The sequence below is a fragment of the Dasypus novemcinctus genome, chromosome 26, assembly GCF_030445035.2.
Source record: "Dasypus novemcinctus isolate mDasNov1 chromosome 26, mDasNov1.1.hap2, whole genome shotgun sequence".
Lineage (NCBI taxonomy): Eukaryota > Metazoa > Chordata > Mammalia > Cingulata > Dasypodidae > Dasypus > Dasypus novemcinctus.
The window spans coordinates 55,710,023-55,736,715 of record NC_080698.1 but is presented as its reverse complement, the minus strand read 5'-3'; the positions used below and the strand labels follow the sequence as shown (position 1 = coordinate 55,736,715).

Here is a 26,693-nt window from a genome sequence, read left to right as displayed (position 1 = left end):
CCTTTCCAACATTCTGATGCTCGGAAAGTGGAGGCGTGACTTGTTCTTACAGAGGGGAGGGGCAGCGAGAGAAAAGGAGCCTGGGCACTTAGTGGCCCAGCAGAGCAGCTGCTCCACCAGGGCTCTGGACAACTGCTTTCCTCTGGACAAGAGAAACCTTGTTTAAACCCCAGGTACTGAGCCTCTGTCACAGGGAGCCCTTTATCTTGCCACAGGAACCACAGCCTCACTGAAAGACTCAGCACACTGGAGCACCGGGACCTGCTGGGCTCTTGGATGGCTGTTGTGACCCAACAATGAGCACTGTGTAGTTGGCCCATGCCTTACCTTGAACCTGCTGGCCAGCTGCAGAAGCCTGAGGCTGAAATTCTCCAACTGCATAATGCACAAAATCGTGTTGTTTAGAGTGAACCTGGAACCTGGAATTTATTTTTGCCAAATCTTAAATCCTGATACATGCCTCCCAGGAAGCTGCCTCATGGATGACAAGGCCACCAAAAAAAACCTAGAGAAACAAAACCCCCCAAATCTACAAGAAACTAGGAACCATTTACCTGACAATGAAAAATTGAACGATAAAAGGACTTTTTATTTTAAACAAGTCTTTAACCAAATTCACGGATGGTCACCAGAACACTGTCTAGTTTTGAGGAAATGAAAAAACTGTGAGACAAAAAACAGGTGCGAGCCAGTGCAAATGCTCCGCTACCTTCAGCTCGAGCTAGAAATCCTGTTAGACACTGGATACAGTGGTAATAAGCAATCAGCTTCTCCCCTCTCCCACTGAAAAGTTGTCTACAAATATTTATTCTGATCTGACGCGGGTGCCAGATAACGAAGAGCCTGCCTGGGACGTGCACTTTGTCCAGCTCTGCAGATGTGACCCTGGGGTTCTCAGCTCACCCGATGACCCTCCCGGGACTCCGCTGTTAGAGGTGGGTGGTCAGTCTGTGATCTGTGGGGACGGAGAGGACATGGGTCCGAGGATAGCCAGCACAGGGGGAATTCCCCAGGGACAAGGCTGGAGAAGCAAGAAGGAAGAGGATGCAGCGGCCCGAGCTCCCCCAGCTCCCTCCTGCTCCCTGCATGGGCCTGGCGGGGTGCGGGCTGGCCCTGCTCACCCAGCAGAGGTGCCAGGCTGCGTGGGGGGCGCAGCGGAGGGCAGGGCCTCTGAGCGCCTGCAGGGCTGCATGCATAGGGGACGCTGAGGAGGTGGGGGCAGTGGAGTACCCGCCCCCTGCCCATGAGGACAACGGAGTGTGAAACCCAAGTGTGTGCCAGCACCGAGTGTCACAATGCAAGCGGCCGCTGAGTGGGTGATACCACAGGGATCACAGCAGAGGGGGTCGCCTCTCCCCGGGGTGCACCTGGGGGTGACATCTGGAGGTGTGTGTCCTATTTCAGCCAGTGGGTCACGTCAGAGCACGTGCGATAGCCGAGTGAGCTTGGAGCAGAGCTCTCTGGCTCAGTCCACCGAGTGTACAGCGACTAAGCTTGCAGCAGCACCGGACAGTGAGCGTGGCGCCTCCGAGGAGGGTGCAAGAGCCAGGGAGCGCAGGGCAAGGACGGTGGCTCCTGGGGGCACCAACAGGCCCCCAGTTCCCGCTTCCTCCAGCCTGTCCCCGGGGGCGCGAGGCCTCCTGGGGAGTCCTGGGCCTGATTCTCGCTGGGGACCTGGCGCTGGGGGAGCTCAGAAAGGGGCACCAGGAAAGTCAGGCGGGTTCCCGAGAGGGGGAGCCTTGGCGCGGGACGAGAGGGGAGAGCACGGCCAGGGGGTGGCCGGGGGCGCGTAGGAGGTCCCGCGGGGATGGGAGTGAGCTGCACCCCCGGGCTGCTCCCGGCACTCACGGGCTGCCACGTGCCCGGCTGGCTGGCGTCCCCACAAGGCTCCGCAGCCGGGCTCAGCTCACCCCGGCAAGCTCTTTCCTCGGTTTCCTTTCTGATTTGTGTTCCTCAAAACCTTAAGCACAGGGATTCAGCCGCACAAAGGACTGAAGTCCTGACACCCGCACGCTACAGCGCGGGTGAACCCTAAGACATCACGTAGCGGGAAAGAAGCCAGACCCCAACAGACAAAGCCCGCTATTATTCCCTGACACGAACTACCTAGAGCAGGCAAAGTCATAGAGACAGATGATCAGAGGGGCTCAGGGGGCGGCAATCCAGGGAGCCACGGCTCCAGGGCTGGCTTCTGGTTGGGGTGATGAGAGTTATGGGAGCGGGTGGTGGCGATGGTAGCACAACCCTGTGAGTGTAAATGTCACTGAATTGTTTACTTCAAATGGGAAATTTTATGTGATACAGATGTTACCACAATGAAAAAATAAGACAAAAACCCAAAACCCAAAAATAAACCCTCAAGCATGCCCTGCCTTGCTATTTCCAAAATTATGGCATTCTGATTTATTACCTGTGGGAGCTGAGAAAGGACCCCCTATATTGAACAAGTCCTAAGGGGACATCCAGGCCGACCCCTGACCAGACTTGGTGCTGTTGGCAGGAAGTGGGGATCCAGCGGTGTACAGTTCAAACTCCAAGCCCATCTTCTCTTATACACACAGACATACCCCTCCACACTCACGTGGGAGGCAGTACGAGGCACAGAGTGGAAGGTCAGATTTTCTCCAAATTGTTTCTGATGCCCCACAGGCCAGAACTTGCCACCCTTTGGTGTGTGCTTCCCTCCCCACGTCCCCAGGGAGTTTTCCACACCGGTGGGCAGAGTGACGGTGACTCAGGCTCTCCCATCACTCTCGTCACATCTTCATAACCACCCTAGCCTGTTATACCCACTTGGAAGCAGGGGAAACCAAGGCAGAGAGACTCAGCAAGATGCTCCGCGTGGCATCACCCCATGCCCAGAGCAACCGGCACAACCAAGGGGCGAAACTGAAGAGCCAAAGTACAAAACATGTATTTCAAAAATGGTGACTTCCCCAGCTCACCAAGTCCTAGAAAACTTGCCACCGTATTGCACTCTGGGCTCCGCTGGCACACACGACTGCCCGGCACCCGACCAGCCAGACCAGGCAGGGCCAGCTGCACCTGGAGAGGCAGCCTGGCTCTGGGAGGGGCAGAGGTGGAAGGCAGCTTTGCGGCTAGAGGCTGAGCCGTGCGCCGTCTCTCCGGAGTCCAGTCAAAGCCGGCCTTCTCGCCTTGGTCGGCTGTCCCTGCCAGGGTGGGTGAGGTGGGCCAGGGTCCTAGCATGGGCTGGCAGCCGCACTCAGCCAAGCCTTCGGTGTTCAGATCTGCTGCACCGAGGACAGGTTCAGAACAGCGCTGAGAAACAAATGGCCTCCCTCATTACCTAAAAAACCGGTTATCAACTCCCTGCCCTCCTCCAGGGTATGGGGAGGAGCCTGCCAGCGGGAGCAGGTAGCAGAAAGGGGCGTCACAGCAGGTGGGCGTGAGGGGAGGTGGGGCATAGGCACACAGGCGAAAGGCCACTTGAGGCTGGGGTGGCCTGGACCCAAACTCAGCCAGCTGTGAGGTAGGCCGAGGAGGGGTGGGCAGACCCGGTAGGCGTGAGGACAGTGGCCCTCCAGGTGGGGCCCCGGGACCGGCAGCTGCGGCCATCAGCATCGTTTCGGGGCACAGCACCGGGCCCCCCCACCCCGGCCCTGCTTCCGAGAGCCTCGGCGGCTAGTGCAGCCGCAGGTAGGCAGGGGCGGAGTAGTTGAAGAGCAGGTAGTCCATCTTGTAGAGATCGAAGAGGCGCCGCTGGTAAAAGGGGCTGATGTCCCGAAAGAGGCGCGCCGCCTGGTCGCGCGCGGCTGTCCCCCCGGGCGGCGGCGGCGCGGGGAAGCGCAGGCCCTGCGCGCCCACCAGGCCCAGCACGAAGGCCGCGTCCTCGGCCAGCGTCTCGAAGCGGCCCACCACGTCGTAGCGCAGGCGGCACGGGTGGCAGAGCGCGTGGGCGCGCTCCCAGTGCTCGTTGAAGGGCTCCTCGCGCCGCGTGCGCGGGTCCAGCAGGTAGGCCAGGAACTCGGCGAAGCGCACGTCGTGGCCGCGGGCCCGCGCCTCGGGGCGCGCGTGGGGCCGCAGGCGCCGCACGATGCGCGTGCCGTAGCGCCGGTGGAAGGCGGCGTTGTAGGGCCGCGTGAACTTGCTGCGGTAGGCGGACGCCAGGCGCTCGAAGGGCTCGCGCACGAAGAGGAAGGCCAGGTAGGCGCGCAGGCGCCGGTTGATCTCCGCGGGGCTGAAGTCGGCCAGCGAGGGCAGGCGGCCCGGGGCGTGCGCCTCGGGCGCGGGGATGGCGCGCGGGTCGCCGTGGGCGCGGCCGCTCAGCGCCAGCAGCACGCGCTTCCAGTTGGTGCAGGCCACCTTGGGCACGTAGCAGTAGAGCAGGCCGTGCGCGTCGTCCACCAGCACGTGCCGCAGGTCCTCGGGCCGCAGCAGGCGCTGCCGCCGCGTGTGGCGGCTGCAGGCGCGGCGCAGCAGGTCGCGCCGCTGCCGGTGCACCTCGGCCAGCGGGTTGCGCGGGCCCTGCGGGCGACAGTGGGAGGGGTCAGGGGCTCCCCGCTGCTGGCTCTGTCCCCGGGCGCCCCGAGGAGTCCAACGGCGGCGCCGCCACCGGTTCTCTCATTGGAGGCCCGGGGACAGAGGCGACACCTGGGTCTGCGGGAAAACGAGCTGAACCCGACCTCACCGCCGCCTGGCGAAGGCGGTCGCTGACCCCGTGTGCCTGACACCCTGTCGCGCCCACCGCTGGCGGGACTGATGGAGAATGAGGAGGAGCAGAGTAAGCACCATGAGAGGAGAACGAGAGACTGGACCGCAGAGTAGGTTCAGCCAATTGAACACAGGCTTGCTGAGCACCGAGAGTTAGACGGTGTGTTTGAACTCTCTTTAATTCCATTTAGAGCTGGGGGAAAAGTCCACCACAGCTGTGCAGCCACTTGCTGGCTACCTGCATAAAGTCGGCATATTTTTTGCTCGATAATAAAATCAGCTCATTTTTGAACTGGCATGTTCCCTTTGGAACTCATTTCTTCCATTCCACCCCCCCCCCCCCCCCATGGATTCCAGTCCTCTGTGAAACCCTGGCCCCTAGCACAGACCTAGCATTTACTGTGTGCCGGGCGTCTGGCTGACACTGGTGACAGCCCTTTGAATTAGATGCTCTTAGGAGGAAACCTCTGCCCCCTCCAGCCACGTGGAGACCCCTGCCTGGCCCCCTCTCCTTCTTCAAGTCCCTTCTGCCCAAAACAGGGTCCCCACTTCCAAAACTAACCCTTCCCCCCTAGGGGATTTTTTTGTCTAAGAGTTCTTAGGGGAAAGTGGTTTGATTTCTCAAAATCCCCTTAAAAGCCTCAGGATATAAGAAAACAATACAGACAATAATAAGTGTTAGCAAGATGCGGAGAAACTGGAACCCTTGTGCATGGCTAATGGGAAGGTAAAACGGCACAGCTGCTTTGGGAAACAGGCAATTCCTCACCTGGTTAAACAGAGTTACCACATGACCTGGCAATTGCACTCCTAGATCTCTACCCATGAGAAGGGAAAATATGTGTCCACGCAAAGACTTGCATACAGATGTTCTTCACAGCAGCATTATTCACAATAGCCAAAAGGTGGAAGCAACCCAGATGTCCATTGACTGAGGAATGGAGAAACAAAATGTGGTCTATCCATACATGGTAACACTATTCAGTCGTAAAAACGAATGGAGTTCTGATACACGCAACAACATGGATGAACCTGGAACACATGCTGAGTGAAGGAAGCTGGATGCACATGGACAAGCATTGAATGATACGATCCCATTAATAGGAAACGCCAAGATCAGGCAAATTCATAGAAATTAGATTAGTGGTTGCTAGAGGGTGGGGGTCAGGGGAGGGAGCATGGAGGATGACTGCTAATGGGTACAAGGTTTCTTTTGGGTGATAAAAATCTGGAGGTAGATAGTGGCAATGGTTGCACAACCTTGTGAATATGCCAAAAACACTTAATCGTACACCTTAAAAGTGAAATTTTTTAGTATGGGAATGATTCCTCAATTTATAAAAAGCCTTCGGAGTGTTTCCATTTCAGAGAAACCCAGAGAAGCGTCTCAAGTGCTGGACTAAGTGCTTGCGTGAGAGCATTTGACACCGGGGGGAAGATCTCTGTGTGTGTGAGCGTGCAGGCATGTGTCTGTGCGTATCTGCGTGCATTTGTGAGTGTGTAGTGTGACAGTGCCCGTGTGTGCGTGTGTACGTGCCTGAGTGTGTGCACGTGTGCTTCTGGCGCCTGTAGAAGCCTGCCACAGATGTCCCAGATACACTAAGTGGAAACACTGAAGTGCAGATGCAGCTCAGTGTGCTTCATGGGGTCTACCTTTGCGTTTGGAAAAGGTAGGGGGAGGGAATGCAAATATTTCAGAAAGGCGGGGAGGGAAGACCTTTTCTCCTACAGACAACATGAAATCATCAGAGTCCGCAGGGCTGGGATTCGCTTTGAAGTCATCCAGCCAGGGGCGTGGAGAGCCAGGTCAAAAAGGATCGTCCATGAGCTGTTTAGACTGGGTGATAGGAACGCCGGGGTTAGTTCTACTCTTCTCCCTACTTCTGTATTTGTTTGACTTCTCCAAAATAAAAAGGTAAAGCAGAGAGACAGCAGACACCTGTGCAGCCTGCGGGGCGTACCTGCCCTAGAGCAGGGGTTGGAGGACACTCAGGGACCTGGTGCTCTCTGGGGGCCTGGGGTGGGGGAGATGTCCTCACTGTATACGCTCTTGCTGTGTGGAAGGCTTATGTTACTTTTTCAAAATCTCACCGTGGGGCGGCCGCCCAGCTCAGCCCTGGATGTGGGGGTCTGAAGCAGGGCCAGTTAGGAGGTCCTGTTTGCAACCTCTTTGGCACTAGCTCAGCAGGAAAGCCTGGCTCCGTGTAGGTGCCAGGAGAAGGTAAGGACAGGGGAAAGGAACACCATCATTTATTGAGCACTGACTGCATGCTAGGGCCCCCAGTCAAGGTTTTGTTTTAGCTTCCTGACAACCCAGCACATTTCTTGTGGCAGGAAATATTGGCATCCACCCAACTGCCGGTCTTCTTCATTCTTTGCCAGCCGAACCCAGGCATGTTAGGGCACGAGGCCAGCCTCATGATGTACCATGGCTTTCCCTGCCCATGCCAGTGACAGCCATTTCTGTTACTGTGATGAGGCTGGGGTGGGCAGACAGCCTGGTCTGGCCCATGAAATATACGGGAAGTATGCTTGATGGCTGCCAGGAAAGAGTTTCCTTCAGGATACAAATGGAGGGCTCTTGAAGGAAATAAAACAAAACGCCAAAATCTCCCTTTCTGCCGAGGAGGTGCTCATGTGAGCAGGTGATGGCTGGATCCCAGGCAGTCATTTTGTAGTCATGAGGTAACAAGTCTGTGACAAAAGTCAATCCCCAGAGGATGATAAGGCAGGAAGAAGGTGGAAATTTGTGTTGTCCTAGTTGTGTGGCTATTCTACCATCCGCTGCTGATCTGGATCATCTTGACAAGTAAATGCTGAATGTCTAAATGGCCAAAGTGGGCTCAGTCGGCTTTTCTGTTACTTGCAGCCCTACGACTACCAAGATAGACACTCCACTCCCCATTTTACAGATGAGAAAACTGAGGCTCAGAGGAAGTGAATTGCCTGAAACCACACAGCTCTCAAGGTAGGGAAACGGGCTCAAACTTGGGTCCTTGGGCCCAGAAGCCCCACTGGTTTGGGCCTCATGCTAGCAGCTATCATGCTCGTTCCTCCCAGCGGGCTGGATTCAGCTGCCAGGAGTCTTAACCTGGCTCCAGTCCTGACGAGCCGTGCCCTTTGACAGGGTACCTGCCTGTGCCTCAGTTTCCCCATCTATAAAACAGATGTCAACAATCCCCATCACACAGAGTTGCTGTAAGGATTCAGTGAGTTCGCAGAATGAGAGTGCCTGGCATGCCAGAGGCATTCGTGAGCCAGATTGTTTTTTGGATTTTTGAAAAACTTTGTATGGTGCAAACATATGGCACATCCACCATTTTGAAGTGTACAATTCAGTGGTATTTGTTACATTCGCAATTTTGGGCGTCCATCACCACCATCCACCCCAATGAGAAATTCTGCAACCACTCAGCAATAACTCCCCATTTCCCCCTCCTTCCCCCAAGCCCCTGGTAACCTACTTTTTGTTTCTATGAATTTGTTTATTCTAGATATTTCATATAAGTGGAATCAGACAATATTTGTCCTTTTGTGTCTGAATTATTTCACTCAATATGATGTCTTCTAGAAAATTCATCTGTTTTAGAGCAAGAATCAGAACTTCATTCCTTTTTATGGCTGAATAATATTCCTTTGGATTGTTATACTGCATTTTGTCTATCCATTCATCTGCTGATGAACATTTGGGCTGCATCCCCTTTTCGGCTATTATGAATAACCAAATACAATATAGTCATTGGCTGCTATGAAAATTGGTGTACATATATCTCTGTTTGAGTCCCCATTTTCGATTCTTTTGGGTATAAACCTGGAGTGGGATTGCTGGGTCATACAGAACAAGAATTTTTTTTGTGTGCATAATTTTTCCAGCTGCAAAATGCTAAGCCTCCAGGGCCCTGCTGCCAAATCCCTCACTGGGTCTCAGGCCAGCCCCCCTGCCCTCCCAGAAGCTTCCAGAGGCAAGGCCCAGGTCTCACCCCAGCAGGGCCCTGGCTTGCTGTGTGGCTCAGGCCTAGCGAGTCGCCACCTCTGAACCACGGCCTCCCCTCCTGCAGCCAGGAGAGCTGTGTGCCCCTTTGACTCAGCCCTTGGGGCTTCGGGGAGCACCCACCCTGCCCAGGCCTGCCTCTCAGCGTGAGCCTGAGCCTCCTGCTCCCGGTTTAAAACCCTCAAGGAGTGCCTGCAACTGCAGGCAAGACGGCTCCATCCATCCGCCCCAGGGGATCTACGTGGAGGCAGGTGGGCTCCCCATCCCCAAGTCCTCAAGGCTGAGGACGGAAGAAATGTAAGGGGCGGATGCAACTGGGGACCCACGTAGCCTTAGGATTATTCCAGCAATGGGGGACCTTGTATTGCTGATGTAAAGGCAGAGGCCTCCAGAGGCTCTGAGGGGAGGGAGGGGGAAGAGCAGGTATACCATGGGACATTTTGGGGACACTGGAATTGTCCTGCATGACATTGCAGTGATGGGTACAGGCTGTTATACATTTTGTCGAAACCTATAAAATTGTGCAGGGCAAAGTGTAAACTCTAGACCGTGGTTAGGACAGTGCTTCCATACGTGTTCGTCAGTTGTGGCAAATGCCCCACACGAATGAGGGATGCTAGTTGATGCGGGAAAGTGGGGGAGGGGAGGGGTGGAACATCCGGGAATCCCCTATATTTTTGATCTAACATTTATGTAATCTAAAGCTTCTTTATAAATAGAAAAATATATATTAAAAAAGAAAAAACACCCTCCAGGCTTCCTGTTGCTCCTGCCTCACCTGCTGGGCCATTGCTCACCTGTTAGACCCACCTGGCCCACCTCCTTCTGAATCCTCCCTCACTGCCAGGTTGTTGCACTAGCCACTCCCTTGGCTGCAGCCCTCGGCTCTGGCTCTTTGCTTTTTTTTTTTTAATTAATTTTTTTCCTCTCCCCTTCCCCCCGCCCCCAGTTGTCTGTTCTGTGTCCCTTCGCTGTGTGTTCTTCGGTGACTGCTTCTACCCTTATCAGTGACACCAGGAATCTGTGTTTCTTTTTGTTGCATCATCTTGTGTCAGCTCTCCGTGTGTGCGGTGCCATTCCTGGGCAGGCTGCACTTTCTTTGGCGCTGGGCGGCTCTCCTTACAGGGTGCACTCCTTGCATGTGGGGCTCCCCTATGCAGGGGACACCCCTGCGTGGCAGGGCACTCCTTGCGCGCATCAGCACTGCGCATGGGCCAGCTCCACACGGGTCAAGGAGGCCCAGGGTTTGAACCGCGGACCTCCCATGTGGTAGGTGGACGCCCTAACCACTGGTCCAAGTCCACTTCCCGGCTCTTTGCTTTTTGAAGTCTTCCTCTTTCAGTCTCAGCTCCTGTGTCCCTTTCTTGGCGAGGGTCTCCTCTCCCCATCCAAACCAGGACCCTCAGAGTGGAGCTCTTGCTTCACCCTGACAATCTCCTTTAGAGCCCACCCAGGTACATCTGCCAGCACGATGCTTCCCTCCCTCTGGGCTGTCACGTGACAAGAGCAGGCCCCCGGCTGTCTTGTTCAGCACTGGTGATCCTCAGGGGCCTGCACAGACCCTGGCATATAGTAAGTGCTCAAGAAATGCTGTCTGCTGAATGTGTGCGTGTGCACGAGCCAGGCCATGTGACTCTCTGAGCTGTACAATTGTGCGTGTGAGTGTGTGAGCATTTGGGGCTGTGTGTGGTCCCGCCTGGTAGTGCTTTGCGCAATGGTGGGGATGTCCTGCGCATTCTTCTATTGGAGCTGGCGCTAAAATTTAGGAGTTAACTCGCTGACGGTCTGCATCTGTCTAGCAGCTGAACTCTCAGCTCCCTGAGGGCAGGCATAGAGTACGCTGTACCCACTTTTATATTTTCTATCTGCAAAACCCAGAACAGTGCCTGGCACAGAATGTGGCCTCAATTATCCTTGGATAGAGAGATGGGTGGGTAGAGAGGTGGGCTGGAGGGAGATCCTGAGTCTCTCCACTTGTCTCCACGATCGCCCTTGCCCCTGTCCCAGGCATTTCCTCTCTAGATAGAGCCTGGGTTTGCAACAGAAGCCTCTGTGTGCCCCAGGGTGGATGCCAGGCCCATGTTAGCAGGTCACACCGGGGCTCTGGCATCACTGGGGAAGGGGCCGCCACCTACCTGATCCAGGTCGTAGAGCGCCTGCAGGGGGCTCCGCCTTTTCCCGCTGAGCCAGCTGGAGCCTAGGTCCTTGTTTTCCAGTGCTGTGGGGCACAAGAAGAGATGCGTCCCCGTGTTAGATGGCCTGGGGGGACGTGTCCTTAGGGCACATTTGCCCCACCTCCAGGACTCAGATTCCCACCCCCAGGTCCTGCCTGCCTCTTGGGTAGAGTGGGGGGGGGGGCCCTGGCGGGAGCCACAACCCAAGGGGGCAGAATCCTTGGGGTCACTGCTGCCCTATGTCCTCCCCTCCAGAGTTGGAGGGTTCCAGCCAGGAGGGGACGAGAGGGAATGTGGGAAGGCCTGGCCACCCAATTTACCCACCTCTACCCACCCTCCTCTCATGCCCGCACCTGGCTGCCCCATGTCCTGGGAGCCCTGAGGTGCTCACCAGGCTGGCCATCTGTCCAGCCTCTCCAGACCCAGGGTGTGGGCAGCCGTGGAGCTGTCGCAGCCAGGCTCTCCGGGATGACCATGCACCAGGTGAAGGGATCCCTGGGGGCTCCTGCAGAGCCCGTACTCCCCCATCAGTGCTGAGGCCACCTCAGGGTAAATGCATGTTTAATTGTCTGTGAGACTAGAAGCCCAGAGGACGGTCCCTGTGTACCTGCCGCATTGCAGCATTCCCAATTTTCCTAAAAATACTTAAAAGACAGTTTGCTTTTTCTATTCTTTTACCCAAAACATGTCTTAAGGAATATAGTCCTAAATATATTCAATTAATATAAATATATTCCTAGTAATTTAAACAATGTAACGAATGCTAATTGCATGAGCATATTCTTCTTGAACATATTTTTCTTGAATACGATTATGAATAAATTATAATTAAATCTTGGAAAAGATCAACAAAATTGACAGAACTTTACATGGCCTAATAAAAAAAGAGAGAAGACTCTTTACTAAAACCAGAAATTAAAGAGGAGACATTACTACTGACCTTACAGAAATAAGGATTATGAAGAAATACTGTGAACGATTGTATGCCTACATATTAGATAACCTAGATGAAATGGACAAATACCTAGAAGGGAAAATTACCAAAACAGAATCAAGAAGAAACAGAAAATCTGAATAGATCCATACCAAGTAATGAGATTGAATTAGGAAATGATAATTAAAAAAAACAAAAACAAATTCACAAAGAGAAAAGACCAAGACCAGATGGCTTCACTTGAATTCTATCAAATGTTTAAAGAAGAATTAGCACCAATTCTTCATAAGTGCTTCCAAAAAGCAGAAAAGGGGAGAATACTTCTCAATGCATCCTATGGGGTTAGTATTACCCTAATACTGAAACCAGACAAAGATAGTGCAAGAAAAGAAAACTACAGGCCAATATCCCTTATGGATATAGATGCAAAAATCTTCAACAGAATACTAGCAAACCAAATCCAGGAATATATAAAAAGGATTATACACCATGTCCAAGAGGAATTTATCCCAAGAATGCAAGTTTGGCTCAACACATGAAAAGCAATTGATGTAATAGGTCACATTAATAGAATAAAGGGCAAAAACCACACGATCATCCAATAGACACCGGGAAAGCACTGGACAAAATCTAATACTTTCAAGATTTAAAAAAAAATCTCTACCAACTAGGAATAGAAGGGAACTTCCTCAACCTGATAAAGAGTCACCTACAAAACCCCACAGCTAATAGCATACTTAATAGTAGAAGACTTGAAAGCTTTCCTCGTAAGACTAGGAGCAAGACAAAGCAGTCTGCTCTTGCCACTTCTCTTCAACATTGGCCTACCCAGGGCAATTAGGAAAAAAAAAAAGGCATTCAGGTTGGAAAGGAAGAAGAAAAGCTATATTAGTGGATGACATGATCTTGTATATAGAAAACCTTAAGGAATCCACACACATACACACAAAACTACTTGAACTGATAAATGAGTTCAGCAAAGCTGCAAGATACAAGATCAATATACAAAAATCAGATGTGTTTGTGTACATTAGCAACAAACAATCCAACAATGAAATTAAGAAAGACTTAGAATAAAATTCTAAGTAATCAATTTAAAAGAAGTTTACACCGGAAGTTACAAAACACTGCTGAAAGCAATGAAAGAAGACTGAAATAAATGGAAAGACATCCTGTATTCTTGAACTGGAAGACTCAATATTGCTAAGATGGCAATACTTGCCAAATGGATTTACAGATTCAACACAGTCCCTATCAAAACCCCAGCTGCCTTCTTCTTTTGACAGAAATTGACAACTGGTCCTAAATTCTTAAGGACATCCAAGGGATCCAGAGTACCCAAAACAGCCTTGAAAAAGAATAAAGTTGGAGGACTCACACCTCCTGATTTCAAAACATTGTACAAACCTACAGTAATTTAGACAGCATGTCACTGGCATAAGGAGATATATGTCAACAGAATAGACTCGGGAATCCAGAAATAAGCCCTTACATTCACAATCAATTGACTTTTGACAAGGGTGCCGAGACAATTCCACAGAGGAAGAATAGTCTTTGCAGCATATGGTGCTGCGCAACTGGATATCCCCATACTAAAGAATGAAGTTGGACCCTTACCTCCTACCGTAGACAAAAGTAACTAAAATGTGGATCATTTAGCTCTCAATATAAGAGCTAAAACTACAAAATTCTCAAAAGTAAACAGAGGCATAAATCTTGTGGCCTGGATCAGGCAATGGTTTCTTAGATACGATACCAAAAAACACAAGCGACTAAAGAAAAAAAAGTAGACAAATTGGACTGTGCCCAAAGGAAGACCTTTTGTGTTTCCAAGGACAATGCGATGGGCTGACAATGGACCCCAGAGACATGTCCAGGTTCCAACGCCCAGGACTTGGAAAAATGGTCTTTGCAGACGTAACGAAGGTAAGAATCTTGAGATGAGATGATGACCCTGAGTTTTCCAGGTAGGTCCTAAATGCTGTCGTCAGTGTGCCTATACCAGGGGCGGTGCAGATTATGCAGGCACAGAAGAAAAGGCAGTGTGAAGATAGGCGGAGACCGGAGTGAGTCAAGGAGCACCCAGGAATACCAGCCGCCCCCAGAGGCAAGGAACGGATTCTCCTCCAGAGGGACCATGACCCCGTCGGTCCTTGACTTCAGACCTCGGCCTCCAGAACTGTGGGAGAATAAATTTCTGTTGTTTTAAGTCAGCGTGTTGTGGGGGGTTGTTATGGACAGCCCTAGGAAATTAATGCAGACACTGTCAACAAGGTGAAAAGATAACCCAAAGAGGGAAGCAGATTTGGCTCAACTGATAGAGTGTCCGCCTACCACACAGGAGCCAGGGTTCAAACCCAGGGCCTCCAGATCCCTGTGGCGAGCTGGCCCATGCGCAGTGCTGATGCGCACAAGGAGTGCCGTGCCATGCAGGGGTGTGCAGGGAACCCCATGCACAAGGAGCATACCCCCACAAGGAGAGCCGCCCTGTGTGAAAAAAGCTCAGCTTGCCCAGGAGTGGTGCCGCACTCATGGAGATCTGACGCAGCGAGATGACACAGCAAAAAGAGACACAGATTCCCGGTGCCTCTGAGAATGCAAGTGGCACAGAAGAACACACAGCGAATGGACACAGAGAACAGACAACGAGGGGAAGGGAGGGGGAGAAAAAAAATCTTAAAAAAAAAATAACCCAAAGAATGGGAGAAAATATTTGCAAATTACATATCTGATATGGGACTAGTACCTAGAAGGTATACCAAACTCTTACAACTTAATAAAAAGATAACCCAATTTAAAAATGGGCAAAGGATTCAAATAGAAGTTTCTCAAAAAAAAAAAAAAAAAAAAGATAAATGACCAAAAAGCCCACGAAAATATTCACTACATCATTCGTCATTAGAGAAACACAAATTAGAACTGCAGTGAGCTACCACTAGGTATAGCCTACCCACTAGGATGGCTATAATGCAAAAGACAGACAATGACAAGTGTTGGCAAAGATGTATAGACGTTGGCACCCTCAAGCATCGTGGGCATGTAAAATGGTGCAATCTGTGGAAAAGCCCTTGACAGTTCCTCAAAAAGCTAAACGTAGAGTTACTATATGACCCAGCAACTCTGCTTTTAGGTATATACCCAGAAAAATTGAAAGCAGGGACTCAAACTGATACTTGTACACCAACGTTCACAGCAGCATTATTCACAATAGCCAAAAGGCGGAGACAACCCAGATGTTCCATCAACTGAAGAATGAATAAACATTCATGTGTGCATCCATCCAATGGAATAGTATTCAGCTGTAAAAAGGAATGAAGTTCTGTTATGTGCTACAACATGGATGCACTTTGAAGACATTATGATGCGTGAAAGAAACCTGATTCCACTTTTATAAAATGTGCAGAATAGGCAAATCCGTAGAGACAAAAAGTTGATTAGTGGTTGAAGGGGCTGAGGACAGAGGGAATGGGGAGTTACTGTTTAATGGGTACTGGGCTGCTGTTTGGGGTGATGAAAATATTCTGGAATTATATAGTGGTGATAATTGCACAACTTTATGTACGAATATGCTAAAAACCACTGAACTGTACCTATTGAAAGAGTGAATTTTATGGCATGCGACTATCTCAATAAAAATAAATCATCAAAACAATACGTTCCAGAACCTTTCACATAAATCTAATTTACAACTTTAAATACATTCAGTGACTTATGATATCCTTGAATCCCTATGAATATTGAATAGTCACACGAAGAATATATTCAATCATTTAGGAAAATGTGAATAAAGAATATATTCCTGCGTGGGGGCCGGTGGAAACAGACTGTTTCCCCAGCGTGTCTGGTCCAGGAGAGCTGGCGGGGAGGCGGGTGCCCTGAGAGGCTGCCTTTCTGATGCTGATGCGTCGGTAAGGGCCTGCACTTTGAGAACAGCAGCCGCAGGTTGAATGAATGAATGAATGAATGAATGGCAGCCAGATTGGCCTGCCCTCCAGAACCCTCCTGCCTATGTAACCGAGGGCTGAGGTTTAACTAATAATTATGATTACTGAATCATTATATAGATGCCTTTTTACATGCAAGTATATTATCAAATAGCCAAAGGTAATATGTGAAGTTATGGCAACTGGCTAGACTGACCTCACCCTTCGTAGAGGGTCATTTCTAACTAAAACCTGCTAGTTTGGTGATTATTCCAGACAAATCTTACCCTTGTACATGAACATTTCTATTGAAATGGTAACTGCTACACCCTTGGCTGTTTGAAATCCATAAGAAAAACCTTGTAACTGACCAGCCACCCCATCCTCTTCAGCCCCTTGACGTTTATTAACGAAGAAGCCTGAGCCAGCCCCGCCCCAGTGACGCATCAGCCTAAACCCGCCTCTCTTCTGCTGCTATAGAAACGATCAGAATTATTGCAGTAGGGGAGGCAGATTTTTGGGCCCTTAGGTCAGCTGAGGCAGGCTAGATTAGGGAATAAAGAGGCAGATCTGGGACCTGGCAGGAAAACACGTGGCCGTGGGTACCCCACAAGACGGCTGCTGAAGGAACCCCGTGAGAAGCCGCATTTGCAACAGGCTTTCATCAGGATCAAGGAGGAGTCCCGGATAGTCCCAAGGGGCCTCTCATTGGGCCCTCCTGGGCAATTGACAGGTGGGGTAACCAACCCAAACAGCGAACAACTGAGGTTGTTCCCCTGGCATTAGCAAAGGGGCGGCATAATTAACGGTTTAAAAAGCAAGTGTGGAAACCAAACCAGCCCCCTTTATACCGTTTTGCCCTTTCTCTCCCTGTCCAGATTAGCATGCAAGTAGACCAGAGCATCTGTAATCTGTTATGGGGATTTGTAGTCTGTAAATCAGCCCTTTTTAGCCCTTTTCCTCTCTCTACCTGGCACCCGTAATCTGTTATTTTCTCCCATTTCTTTTCTCTCATTTTCTTAATAAACCACGGACCTAACTGAACGGGTGTGTACTTAAAATTCTTTTTGTAGCATCGCCAAGAACCTAGAGAGAATCCGGCAGCACCTCCGTTGCTATGTGCTAGCAAATAAACTCTTGTTTTGGAAACCCTGGTGTCGCAGGAATTGGTGAACGAAGTACCTTGGGCAGAAGCAGCACATTTTGCTTGTTATCACCTACACCTGCACCCCACTGGCCCAGGCCGTGTCCCCAAAACAAGGTCAGGGCTGGCCGAGCACAGGACGCACTGCGCCGCGAGGTGCAGAGACTGACCCCTCCCAAGGGATGGCCTGTGCCTCGGGTCTTTGCGGCCTGTGCCAGGCCTCCACCCTCAGTCTCCAGACTTGGGGTCCGGGACCTCTGCTGCCTTCCCAGCAGCCAAACACGCCCCAGCAGGGCCCACTGTCATCAGAAAATGAGCTGGCAGGCAAAGGGCAAGGGGGCCCCCGGCTGGCGGCCGCCGCTGGCTGAGCTGCTCTCCGCCAGCACGGCCGCCCTCCCACAGCCTGGAGAGGAGCCGAAACCCTGCCATTTTGCAGGTGAGAAGGTGGAGGGCCCGAGGGGTGCACCCGAGGGCCGCGGTCACCGAGGAATGGCCCAGACCTGCGGGCAAGGGCCAGAGAAGGCGCCACAGGGACAGGGCAAGCCTGGCATCTACCCCGGGGCCCTGCAAGGTGGAGGCCTCCTGGAAGCAGCCACGCTGGCAGCGGGTTTTCTCATTTCCTGTCCAGACCACAGCCTGCAGATGCCAACAGCTGACCCCAGGAGCCCGGTGGGTAGAGGGCGGGGACTAGGGACAGGCCCAAAATAGCTGCCTGTGGGGCCAGTGATTATAGGGCTGGGCTGCCTCCGGCCAGCTCCACCCGTGCCCTGCGCGGGCCCCACCTGGCAACCACACACCGGAGGGACAGGGGCTGAGGGGGGCAGGTGGGCAGGCTGGCCACCGGGGATGGTCGGTGGGTGCAGGAGGGTCAGCAGGGGATCCGGTTTGCTCCCCCGGCCCTGGTCAGCCTCCCCGCTGGGGCTCCGGGCTGGCCCCAGACGTGGAGCCACACGGGTGGGCATGTCCCCCAGCCGCCACCTCCTAGCTTCAAGCTCCCCTCGGCCCGCGCTCCTGCCCCCCAGCCCCTCTGCCGGCCTCCAGGTGCCCCCAGGCCACCAAGGACCAGACGGATCAGGAGGGGCCGTGCAAGGAGGCCCCCGCCTGCCCTGCCGGGGGTCCTCGTGAAGACGAGGCCGGCCCAGAGGGGCCGTGGAAGACACCAGGTGGGGCTTTCCGCTTTGGCGGGGACAGGAAAACAGCAGGAGGTTAGGGTGGGAGAGAGAAAAGGGGAGCGGGAGATGGGAGGGGAGGTGGGAAACAAGGGCGGAGTCAGGATCTGTGAGGGCCGCGGCCAAGGCCAAGCTCTTCCAAAACAGCCCTGGACAAGGCAACAAGAGGGGATGGAACCCCAGGCCTACGCCCGAGCATCGCCACGTGGTGGCCAGCCGGCCGCGGTCACCGGCCGGTGTCCAGCGTGCCCTGCCCCCTGCGGCGAGGGCCAGAAGTGCGTAAGCCGGGCGCAGCGGCCAGCAGAGGGGACACGGGGCTTTGGCTGGGTGGGGGCACTGCCTGGGGACCCAGCCAGGACATGGGTTTCTAGGGGTGGGCGGGCCCTTCCAGGAGCATCCTGGGGGCCTGGGGCTGTGCCAAGCGCTTTCAGGTCGGTGTCAGCAGCAGGACTGGAACCCAGGCCCCGGCGCCACCGTGCCCTCCTGCTCCCAGGCGCCCGGTCTGAGCACCACACCTGAGACTGAGAAGTACCATGGGTCCTTCTTGGCAGCCCCCAGCCCCAGCGAAGAAAGGGCCCTGAGGCCACCAGTAGGGGAGGGACAGCAGTCGTTCTGGGCGCAACCGGAAAGGTCGCCGTTGGTGGGGGGGAAATGTTTGGTGACCCCCGAGTCTAGGGACCGAAAGTTACGACACATGGTTTCTGGTTAATAAGTTCTGCTTGGTCCAGAACTTATTAACCAGCCCCGGGGACACTGACCCCGCGGGGAGCCTGCTCCTGGGCCCCTCCCACACCAGGGTGGGGCGGTGGGCGCCGCTCCCAGGTGGGCCCTGCCACACGTTGCCCTGAGGGGCTTTCCAGGGTGGCCAGGGACATCCTCTGACCACCAGACAGCCCAAGGGGAGAGCAACTTGAGCAAGACCTTCACCACTGAAGAGTAATGCCATTTTTTTTTTTTTTCGCATTAATGTCTGCAATTTAAACTCTACATTGAACTCTGCCAACCACTGGAATGACCGGCTCATTTTTGGTGTCAATCCCGTTGGCTCTGCCCACAGAATGGATGGAATCCCACCCGTTTCTGCCTCCTCCGCCCAAAGCACCCAGGGCAACCATCGCTCTCGGGGCCTCGCGGGAGCCTCCCCACGGGTCCTTCTATTTGGATTCCCTCCATTTCCCCCCTCCCACACCTTGGTGATCCCCAAATCCCACTGGCTTCACACTGGCCTGCCACAAATCCCGAGTCCTTCCCAGGGCCCCTCCAGCCTCATCTACCTCCCCGGCTCAGTCACTTGGTGACAGCCCCACTGGCCTTCCGGCTCATTCCCACCTTGGGACGCCTTGCAGGAACCTTTAAATCCCATCTCAACTCAAATGCGTCTTCAGCAAAAAGGGCTTCTCCAAACCACAGTCTAAAACTGCACCCCACGCCAAGATGGCTCATACTCGCTCCTTTCAATTTGCTTGCGGCAGTCATTTCTGCTGAAATCATCTAATTTGAGTGTTGGTTGCTTGCCCGGCTCCTCCACTGGGAAGGTCAGCTCTGGAGGGAAGGGAACCCCGTCTATGGTTTCCCTGTGAACCCCTGTGCCACGCCCAGTGCTGATGAATACTTATCTACTGATGGCCCCATGGCCATAGGGAGAGCACCCCAACTCCTAGCCTGCCATTCAACACCATGATTGGGCCCCAGCTTACCGTACTTTCTGGCTTCACCCCCACTACTCCCTTTCATGAACCCCGAGCTCTGCCCACACAACTTCCCTTAAGACACCAGGCCATTTCCCTCCTCCGTGCTTTTGTCTGTGCCATTCCCTTTTCACAGTTTCCCACCTGGTAAAACTCCCATGCAACCTTCAAAGCCCAGCCTAAATGGCCCTGCCTTGGAAAGTGGAAAGAATAAGGGGCTGGGGATTTAGACTGGTATTTAAATCCTGGCACCCACATTCCTAGCTGGGTGGCCTTGAGCAAGGTCACTTCCATACTCTTGATCTCAGTTTCTTCCTCTGCAAAATGGGATCAGCAATTCCTGCTCTGGTGGCCTGTCCATTCTGCCAGCTTTCTCACGGTATTCTCAGAAGACCTGGAGTTGCCACTGAGCTTTGGACACTCTGGCCTTACCTGAGAAAGGACAGCAGCATGGCGAATGCCTATTGATTTGCCCTGCAGCAGCTACTTCCCCTCCTTTGCTAACCCCACCACATTTCCCTTGACAGCAAACCTGACTTACGCTCAATCCACGTGGTTCTATCAGCCTGCCCTGCTCCCATATCAGCTGGCAGAGCCCTGTGACCCAGCACCGGCCCATCAGAGCATTCCACCCGTTCCTGCCAGCAGTTAGCTCAGAGGTGGGCAAATATGACCCAGTGCAGGCCACTGAGATGCGTCTTGGGGTGGAACTTTGAACTGGACTTTGGAAAGAAGCCCTCTCTTTTGAATGGGATTGCTGAGCAGGTAGGGAGGGGCGGCAGTTTGAGATTATTTATGAATCCCCAGAAGAGAGATTATGTTTGTAAAGTGCTCTGTTCCTTTGGGTGTGCTACCCTTTGAATGCGTTAGCTTCAGCTGAGGCGCCTTGATGGAATTACCTGCCAAGGTTAGGGCTTTGACTCAACCACAGCAGTAGGGAGTGACTCAGGGCTGAGTCCGCCGCCTTGGTGGGCTGATGTAAACAGACACTCAAAAGACCACATGGAAGAGGAGAGAACTTGGCCCTTTTGGTCCGGCCATATACAGAAAGAAGGCTCAAACACCTAAAGCTCCAGGGAGATTTGCCCTTTGCCCAATCGTTTTCAACTAAAGAGAAGAGAGCAGCTGAGAAGGCCTGAAAGGCCAGGCGAGCTCGCCCGCCGTCTTGCTTCAACACGTGGTGACTGCCTTTGGTGAGATAATAGCCTTGAGTTGGACTCTTTAGGGCCTTGTAACCATCAGCTTTGACCCCAGATAAACATTCTTTATAAAAGCCAGCGGAGTTCTGGTGCTTTGCATCAGCAGCCCTTTGCCTGCCTGGTAAAGGAGGGAAGTGACCACAGAAAAAAAGCCAAGCCTAGAGCTGGAGACCTGGCTTGAGCGCCTGGATCCATCCATGCCTGAAGGCAGTGTCACCTGGGCTTCTCAGGTGTACACACAGATACGTTCCCTTTCTGGCTTAAGCGAGTTTGAGCTGGGTTTGTCGTCCCTGAGACAGCCGTTGTCTGTGGCTGCTTCCCCCTGATTCCCTACTTGCCTGGGAGAGAGCAGGGGCTGGGATTGGGGAAGGCGCCAGCGTGCGCAGGCCGGGGCTCTGGCACTCCACCAAGCAAGGCCACGGGTAGGGGAGCAACCTGGGCTGGCTGCAGGGGGTTGAGCGGGAGGCGGTGGTCACAGGGCAGCCAGAGCGGGCTCAGCTCGACCTCTGCCACCTGCCCCAGCCATGGCCCCGCCTCGGCCCTGGAGCCGTCTGCCGCTGGGTCCCTGCTCAGCGCCTAAGTCAAGCCCATCTCAGGCCTCCCTGACCTGCCTCGGGCCTAGCAACCCGGCTCCCTGGTATCCTCTGGGCGTTTCCGCATTTATCCACGCAGGACCAAAATACGGGTATTTCATGAAAAACGACGGATGCCTGTGGACCCACGACATTGCATCCCTGCAGGGGCATCACGGACCCTGGACACCGCCTGGGCAGTGGTCGATGGTGGCCCGGGGCCCCCACTGTGCCGGGGATGGGGGTGGAGGAGAGTGAGCCAGGGTCTCCCTCTGAGGTTCCTGGCTCCTCACCCTGGAGACGCCTCAGCAAGGGAGATGCGGGAGGGGTCTCTGAAAACACATCGTCCTCTGCCAGGAGGAGCTGGGCTCCAAGACAGGGGTGTGTCCGGGGAAGGGGGGGAGGCCAGGCAGCCAGGAAGGACAGGACGATGGTGGGCTCCGGGGGTGGGAACAGGCCCTGCTCCCTTCCCTCTCCCCCCGCCCTGCCTTCCCTGTCTCCAATTCCAGGGTGCTCTGGAAGCTCACAGAGCTCAGACCCTTCGGAACCTGGAAAGACGCTGAGATGGCGTCAGGGTCCGAGGGGGCGTGGCGGGTGCTGTCCCACCGAGGCCCCCAGGCGCTTCAGAGGGGCTTATGCCCCATCTCCTGCCACCCTCCTTCAATGTGGCTCCAATTCAGAGATGCTGGATTTGAGCATAAAAACGGTGCACTCCACCAGGGCAGGGACATTTTCGAGTTTTGCTCCCGGCTGTGTCCCAGTGCCCAGGAAGCCACTGGCACAAGTCGGACTGAGGGAATGCATGGTCATTGCGTGATGCCTGCCGGACTGTGCCCACCGGGCAGGGACACCGAGGGCGCCAAGGGACCCAAGAGGGCCTGAGGGGTGACAGTGGGGCCGCTCCTGGGGTCCTGGGGCACTGCGGGCAGCCGTGTCCTGGGCGATGGACCCATGTGTCCCTGGCGTCCTCCCTATCTCCAGGACCCTGCGCGTTGGTCAGCATTGATGGGGAGCGCTGGGGTCTCAGGGGTGTGGGTGGGCTGCTCTGGAGGTCTCCCTCAGTCCAGGGTCTCCGAGCCCTCCCCCCAGGCCTGGAGGAGCCCTGGGCTGGAGCTTGCAGCGCTGCAGGTGTCCCCCATCCAACTGTGGCAAGGCCCCTGCTTTGGAGAAGGAGGGGATGGTCCTGACCCGCCCACCTGGGAGAAGGGACTGAGGCTCCCGCCAGTGCTGCAGCCCTCCTGAAAGGCCAGAGGTCCTCAGAGGCCACGATCCATCCTCCTTTGGCCCCCTTCAGACTCAGGCCCCTGGCCCTGTGGACACTCTCAGGGAAACCGAGGCAGTTTCCAGCAGCCCTGGCCAGGTCCCGGCTGCTGCAGTTTGGCAGCCCATAGGCACCCCACCTGGAGCCCCGTCATCAGCACACCCCTCATCAGGCTTCTAAGGGAGGGAGAAGTGGGCTGTGCCTGTGGGAGGGGCGGAGGGGGGGGCGCTTGGTGAGTTGGTTTGATGAAACCGTCCTCGTCCAAGGTCACCCACAATCCGCGGAGGCTGGAAACAGGGTGGGGGGCAGGTCTGCGGCTGTAACGGGAGCAGGCGGGGTTCTGGGAGGGGCGGGGTTCGGGGGGTGTGTGCTGCGATGGGGGAGCTCGGAAAGGGCCCCTCGCAGGCTCGGGGGCAGTGGGAGCAGGCGTCGAGGGGGGCCTCCCGGACCCCAGCCGACAGGCCAGCTGGCCGGGCGAGGGTGGTGGCCGCGGGGAGCCGGGAGCCCTGGGGTGGTGGAGGGGCACCTGCTGGGAACGTCGGCCCCGTGCCCCAAACCCTGCTCTGCCTTCACCCCACACGGGCCCTCTCCCCATGAGGAAGGGGGGTCAGAGGGCGTGAGGCCAGAGCCCTGAATTTGTTTCTCTTCTCTCATACCTGGGGAGGGGGCAGGAGAGGTACGTGGGCCAAGGAGGCCCCCCCGGAGTCCTACCCCCCCTCCTCCAGACAAACAGCTCACAGGGACAGGCCGCCGGGGGGAGGGAGCTGCCTCGCGCCCCCAGGAAGGCACGCTCTGCCTTCGCCAGCCCGTGTGAACAGGGCCCTTTGAGGATGGGACCCTCAGGCAAGGTGTGCTCATTTGTGAGGAGGGTCTTCAAAGCTCCTGCTGGCACCAGGTCACCTGGAGGCAGAGGGGCCTCCCCCATTTGACTGGAGGCCTGGTGAGGAGAGGAAATGGGACCCAGGAGCCGGAGAGTGGGGCGGGTCCCACGGGACAGCGAAGACACAAGCCAAGGAGCCCCGAACGCCCCGGCAAGGAGCCCCTTCCAGGAGCACGGCCCTGCCCACGCCGCAGTGTTGGACTCCTGCAGCTCTCCCCAGCCGTGGTGCTGGCTTTTAGCAGAGCAGCCCCGGCAGCACAGCGGGGGTGCACGCGCAGGGAGGCCCTCACACCCCCGAGCGGCCGCAGCCACCTGCCCTGGCCCCCAGCACCGGCTAAACGTTTGTCTAAGGACCGACTGGGTGGGCAGGGACCGTCCCGGCCACACACGCCAAGGCTCCTGTGGTCACCGACAGCCCAGCCCGGGCCATGGGGCCCTTGGCTCAGCTGAGGACGAGGTGCGCCCCGGGAGCCGGAAGGGCCACCCCTGGGACGGCCGGCTAGCTCACGGACGGGGCGGGGATGGAAAGAGTGGCCTCGGCTCCCTCCATGGGCGGCAGGGGGGGGTCACCCAGTTCTGGCCGCTGTGTCCACAAAGGGACGGTGTGTGGGGCAGGGCGAGTGGGCCGAGCGCCCGTGGGCTCTGACCAGGCTCCTCTTTTCTAAGCCCCCCCAGACGCAGCCCGCGGGGACCGGCTGGGGCGGGAGAAGGATTCTGCTCCCCAGCACCTCCCGACCCTGAGGGCCAGCCTGCGTGAGAAGGCTCTTTCCTTCCAGCCTGTGCTGTCATTTCATTTCCCCTGCCCGGGAAACGGTGTGAGGAAGGACGGTGCGCCCCCATTTCACAGCTGGCAGTGCCGAGGCCCAGGGAAGAGGGCATGGGACCCTGGCTCCCAGCGGGGGACAGGCCAAAGTGGAATTGAGCCCAAGGCCGTCTCCCCACCAAACCCTCAGCCCGCCAGCCCGCGCCCAGCCTGGCCCCTCAGTGGGCAAGGAGGGGGCTGGGGTCTCGGCTCTGCCGAGTCTCACCAAGTTGTTCACTGCCGCGGGGGTGGGTGGAGAACAGAGTCTGCCCCCACAGGGAACAGCAAGCCGAGCTCCAGAGGCCAGAGGGTGAAGTGCTGGGTGCCTCGAGCCCAGGCAGGTCCTTGGTGTGTGTGGCTGTGACGGTCCCTGGCCATAAGGGCTACACTGGTGGGAGGGACATCTCCACGCTCCTCCATCCCTGAGTTGTCACCTTGTGCGGTGGGTGCTGCGGCTGCCACCTTGGACGTGTGTCCCTGGAGCTCCCGCTCCACCCTGAGGTCTGCCACACTGGGAAGGACTTGGGAAGGTTGTGGGCTGGTTGGGGAAACTGAGGCAGCAGGCCAAGGCCCCTCGGTGCACAGCAGTGCGGCCACCAGGCCTAGGGCTGAGTCAGCACCACTTCCTCAAACCCTCCCACCAGCCCTGGGGGGTGGGGGCTGGGAGGGGAGGAGGCGCCGGTACTAGTCTCTACATTTCGCAGAAGAGAAAACTGAGGCTGGAGGGGTCGAGGCATGGCGTGGACGGGGCTGGTGGGAGGGGAGACCGACTCCAGAGTGGGGAGGGGGCGGGCGGGGACCAAGAATTCCGGGGCGCTGGGGTCTGGGCCGCACGGAGCGACCCCGCCCACCCAGCTCGGAGGAGCCCAAGACCCCCCCCAGCTCCCCTCCCCGCGCTCGTCTCGGGGGTCAGGGCGCTGGGCGTCCAGGAAACGCGTTAGGAGCGGGGTCGCCGCCGGAGCGCCGCGTCCGGGCAAGTCACCCCCGACCTGCGGGGCTGGGGGGCGCGCGGGCGGGACACTCACCCGAGCGCAGGGCGCGGCGCGCGCAGCACAGGAGCAGGAGCGCGGCGCCCAGGCCCGCGGCCGCCAGCGCGCGCCGAGGTCCCCACGGCCTCCCCATGCCGGCCCTCGCCCGCGGCGGCCGCCCGGGCAGTCGGGTGGGGGCGGCCTGTCCTGCCCCTGGGCCCGCCCCGCGGCGCGTACCAAGGCGCGCGGCGCGGGTGTGCGAGGGCCCTGCTTCCGGGGTGGGGGGCGGCGGCCGGGGAGGCCTGCCCCGCGAGCCCCTGCCACCCTCCGGCCGCTCGCCGGGGACACCGAGGATCTGGGCGACGGCGGGGCGGGCGGACCTCGTCCCTTCTCCGCGCCGCCCACCCCAGGGCGCCAAGGGCGGAGACTGGGTGGGTGGTGGGGAGCCCCGTCGCCGGAGAGAGGGTGAGCCTGACGGTCCTAGCGGGTCGCTGCCTTCAGTTTGCCCTGGGGTGTCCCTATCCCTATCTGCCTGCCTTACATGTCCGGAGCCCAAGAGTTGATCTGAGAGGAGCCCAGGTGGCTGAGTGGTCCCCTGTTGTGACTCCCCCAACACCCCTCCGCGAGTCTCAAGCTTAAATTGTCTCATCTTCTTCCCTAAAACTTGTTTCCGCCTGCCTCCCCTGTCCCTCCTGAACCCCCACCCTGCCTGCCATCTAAATGTTTGAATATATACATATCATGGGGGCCACCTATTTGTCGCTAGTGACACTGTTTCTGTTAGGGCGGTGATATAAAAACTTCCTTCCTAGTACATTTATTTAGGTTTTAAAAGGTCCATGAAAAAAAAAAAAAGGTCTATGAGGGAGCAGGTATAGCTTCCCATGTACAAGGTCCCTGGTTTAATTCCCAGTACCTTCTTTTAAAAAAGTCTGTTCAAGGAAGAATATTAAGTGGACAATAGTTCCAGTGGTTTAAAGATACGGCCCCCAAAGGGGGTGCTGGCCCTTAAAGGGCAGATGGATGGGAAATGCCGGCTCACAGAACCCCAAGCCCTTCTCACGGCTCTCAAGGCCACCTGCAACGGAGAGCGTTTGGGAGACTCCAGCTCCTGCCTGGGCTTTTGCTCTGTGCCCGCGACCCAGGGATTCCAGGGGTAACGGCGCTTCTGTATTTCTGTGTCTCCCAGAGATGTGTCCTTTCTCAACAGGAATTCCAGCTGCTGGGTCTTCAGTTGAGCCTGCGCCTAGGCTGCCGCCTGGTGGGCAAAGCTGAGAACGACACCTCAATCCATCCCTGTCCATCGGGGCAGAGGCT

General features: G+C 55.7%; 1 protein-coding gene across 1 annotated transcript; it reads right to left on the bottom strand.

Annotated features, from left to right (window-relative positions):
• Positions 1 to 568: 568 nt before the first annotated feature.
• On the bottom strand, positions 569 to 25,712 carry CHST13 (carbohydrate sulfotransferase 13). The gene is made up of 3 exons (XM_004449105.4): positions 25,434 to 25,712; positions 10,798 to 10,880; positions 569 to 4,485 (listed from the first exon to the last, which is right to left on the bottom strand). The coding sequence occupies exons 1-3, from the start codon at positions 25,528 to 25,530 to the stop codon at positions 3,643 to 3,645; spliced, it is 1,023 nt and encodes a 340-aa protein (XP_004449162.1). The 5' UTR covers positions 25,531 to 25,712; the 3' UTR covers positions 569 to 3,642.
• Between the last annotated feature and the right edge of the window lie 981 nt (positions 25,713 to 26,693).

Coding starts and splice junctions, on each gene's coding strand:
- CHST13 (XM_004449105.4), bottom strand. CDS start 25,530: ATGGGGAGGCCGTGGGGACCTCGGCGCGCGCTGGCGGCCGCGGGCCTG. Junction 10,881..25,433: donor GCGCCGCGCCCTGCGCTCGG/GTGAGTGTCCCG, acceptor TGTGCCCCACAG/CACTGGAAAACAAGGACCTA. Junction 4,486..10,797: donor CGCTCTACGACCTGGATCAG/GTAGGTGGCGGC, acceptor TGTCGCCCGCAG/GGCCCGCGCAACCCGCTGGC.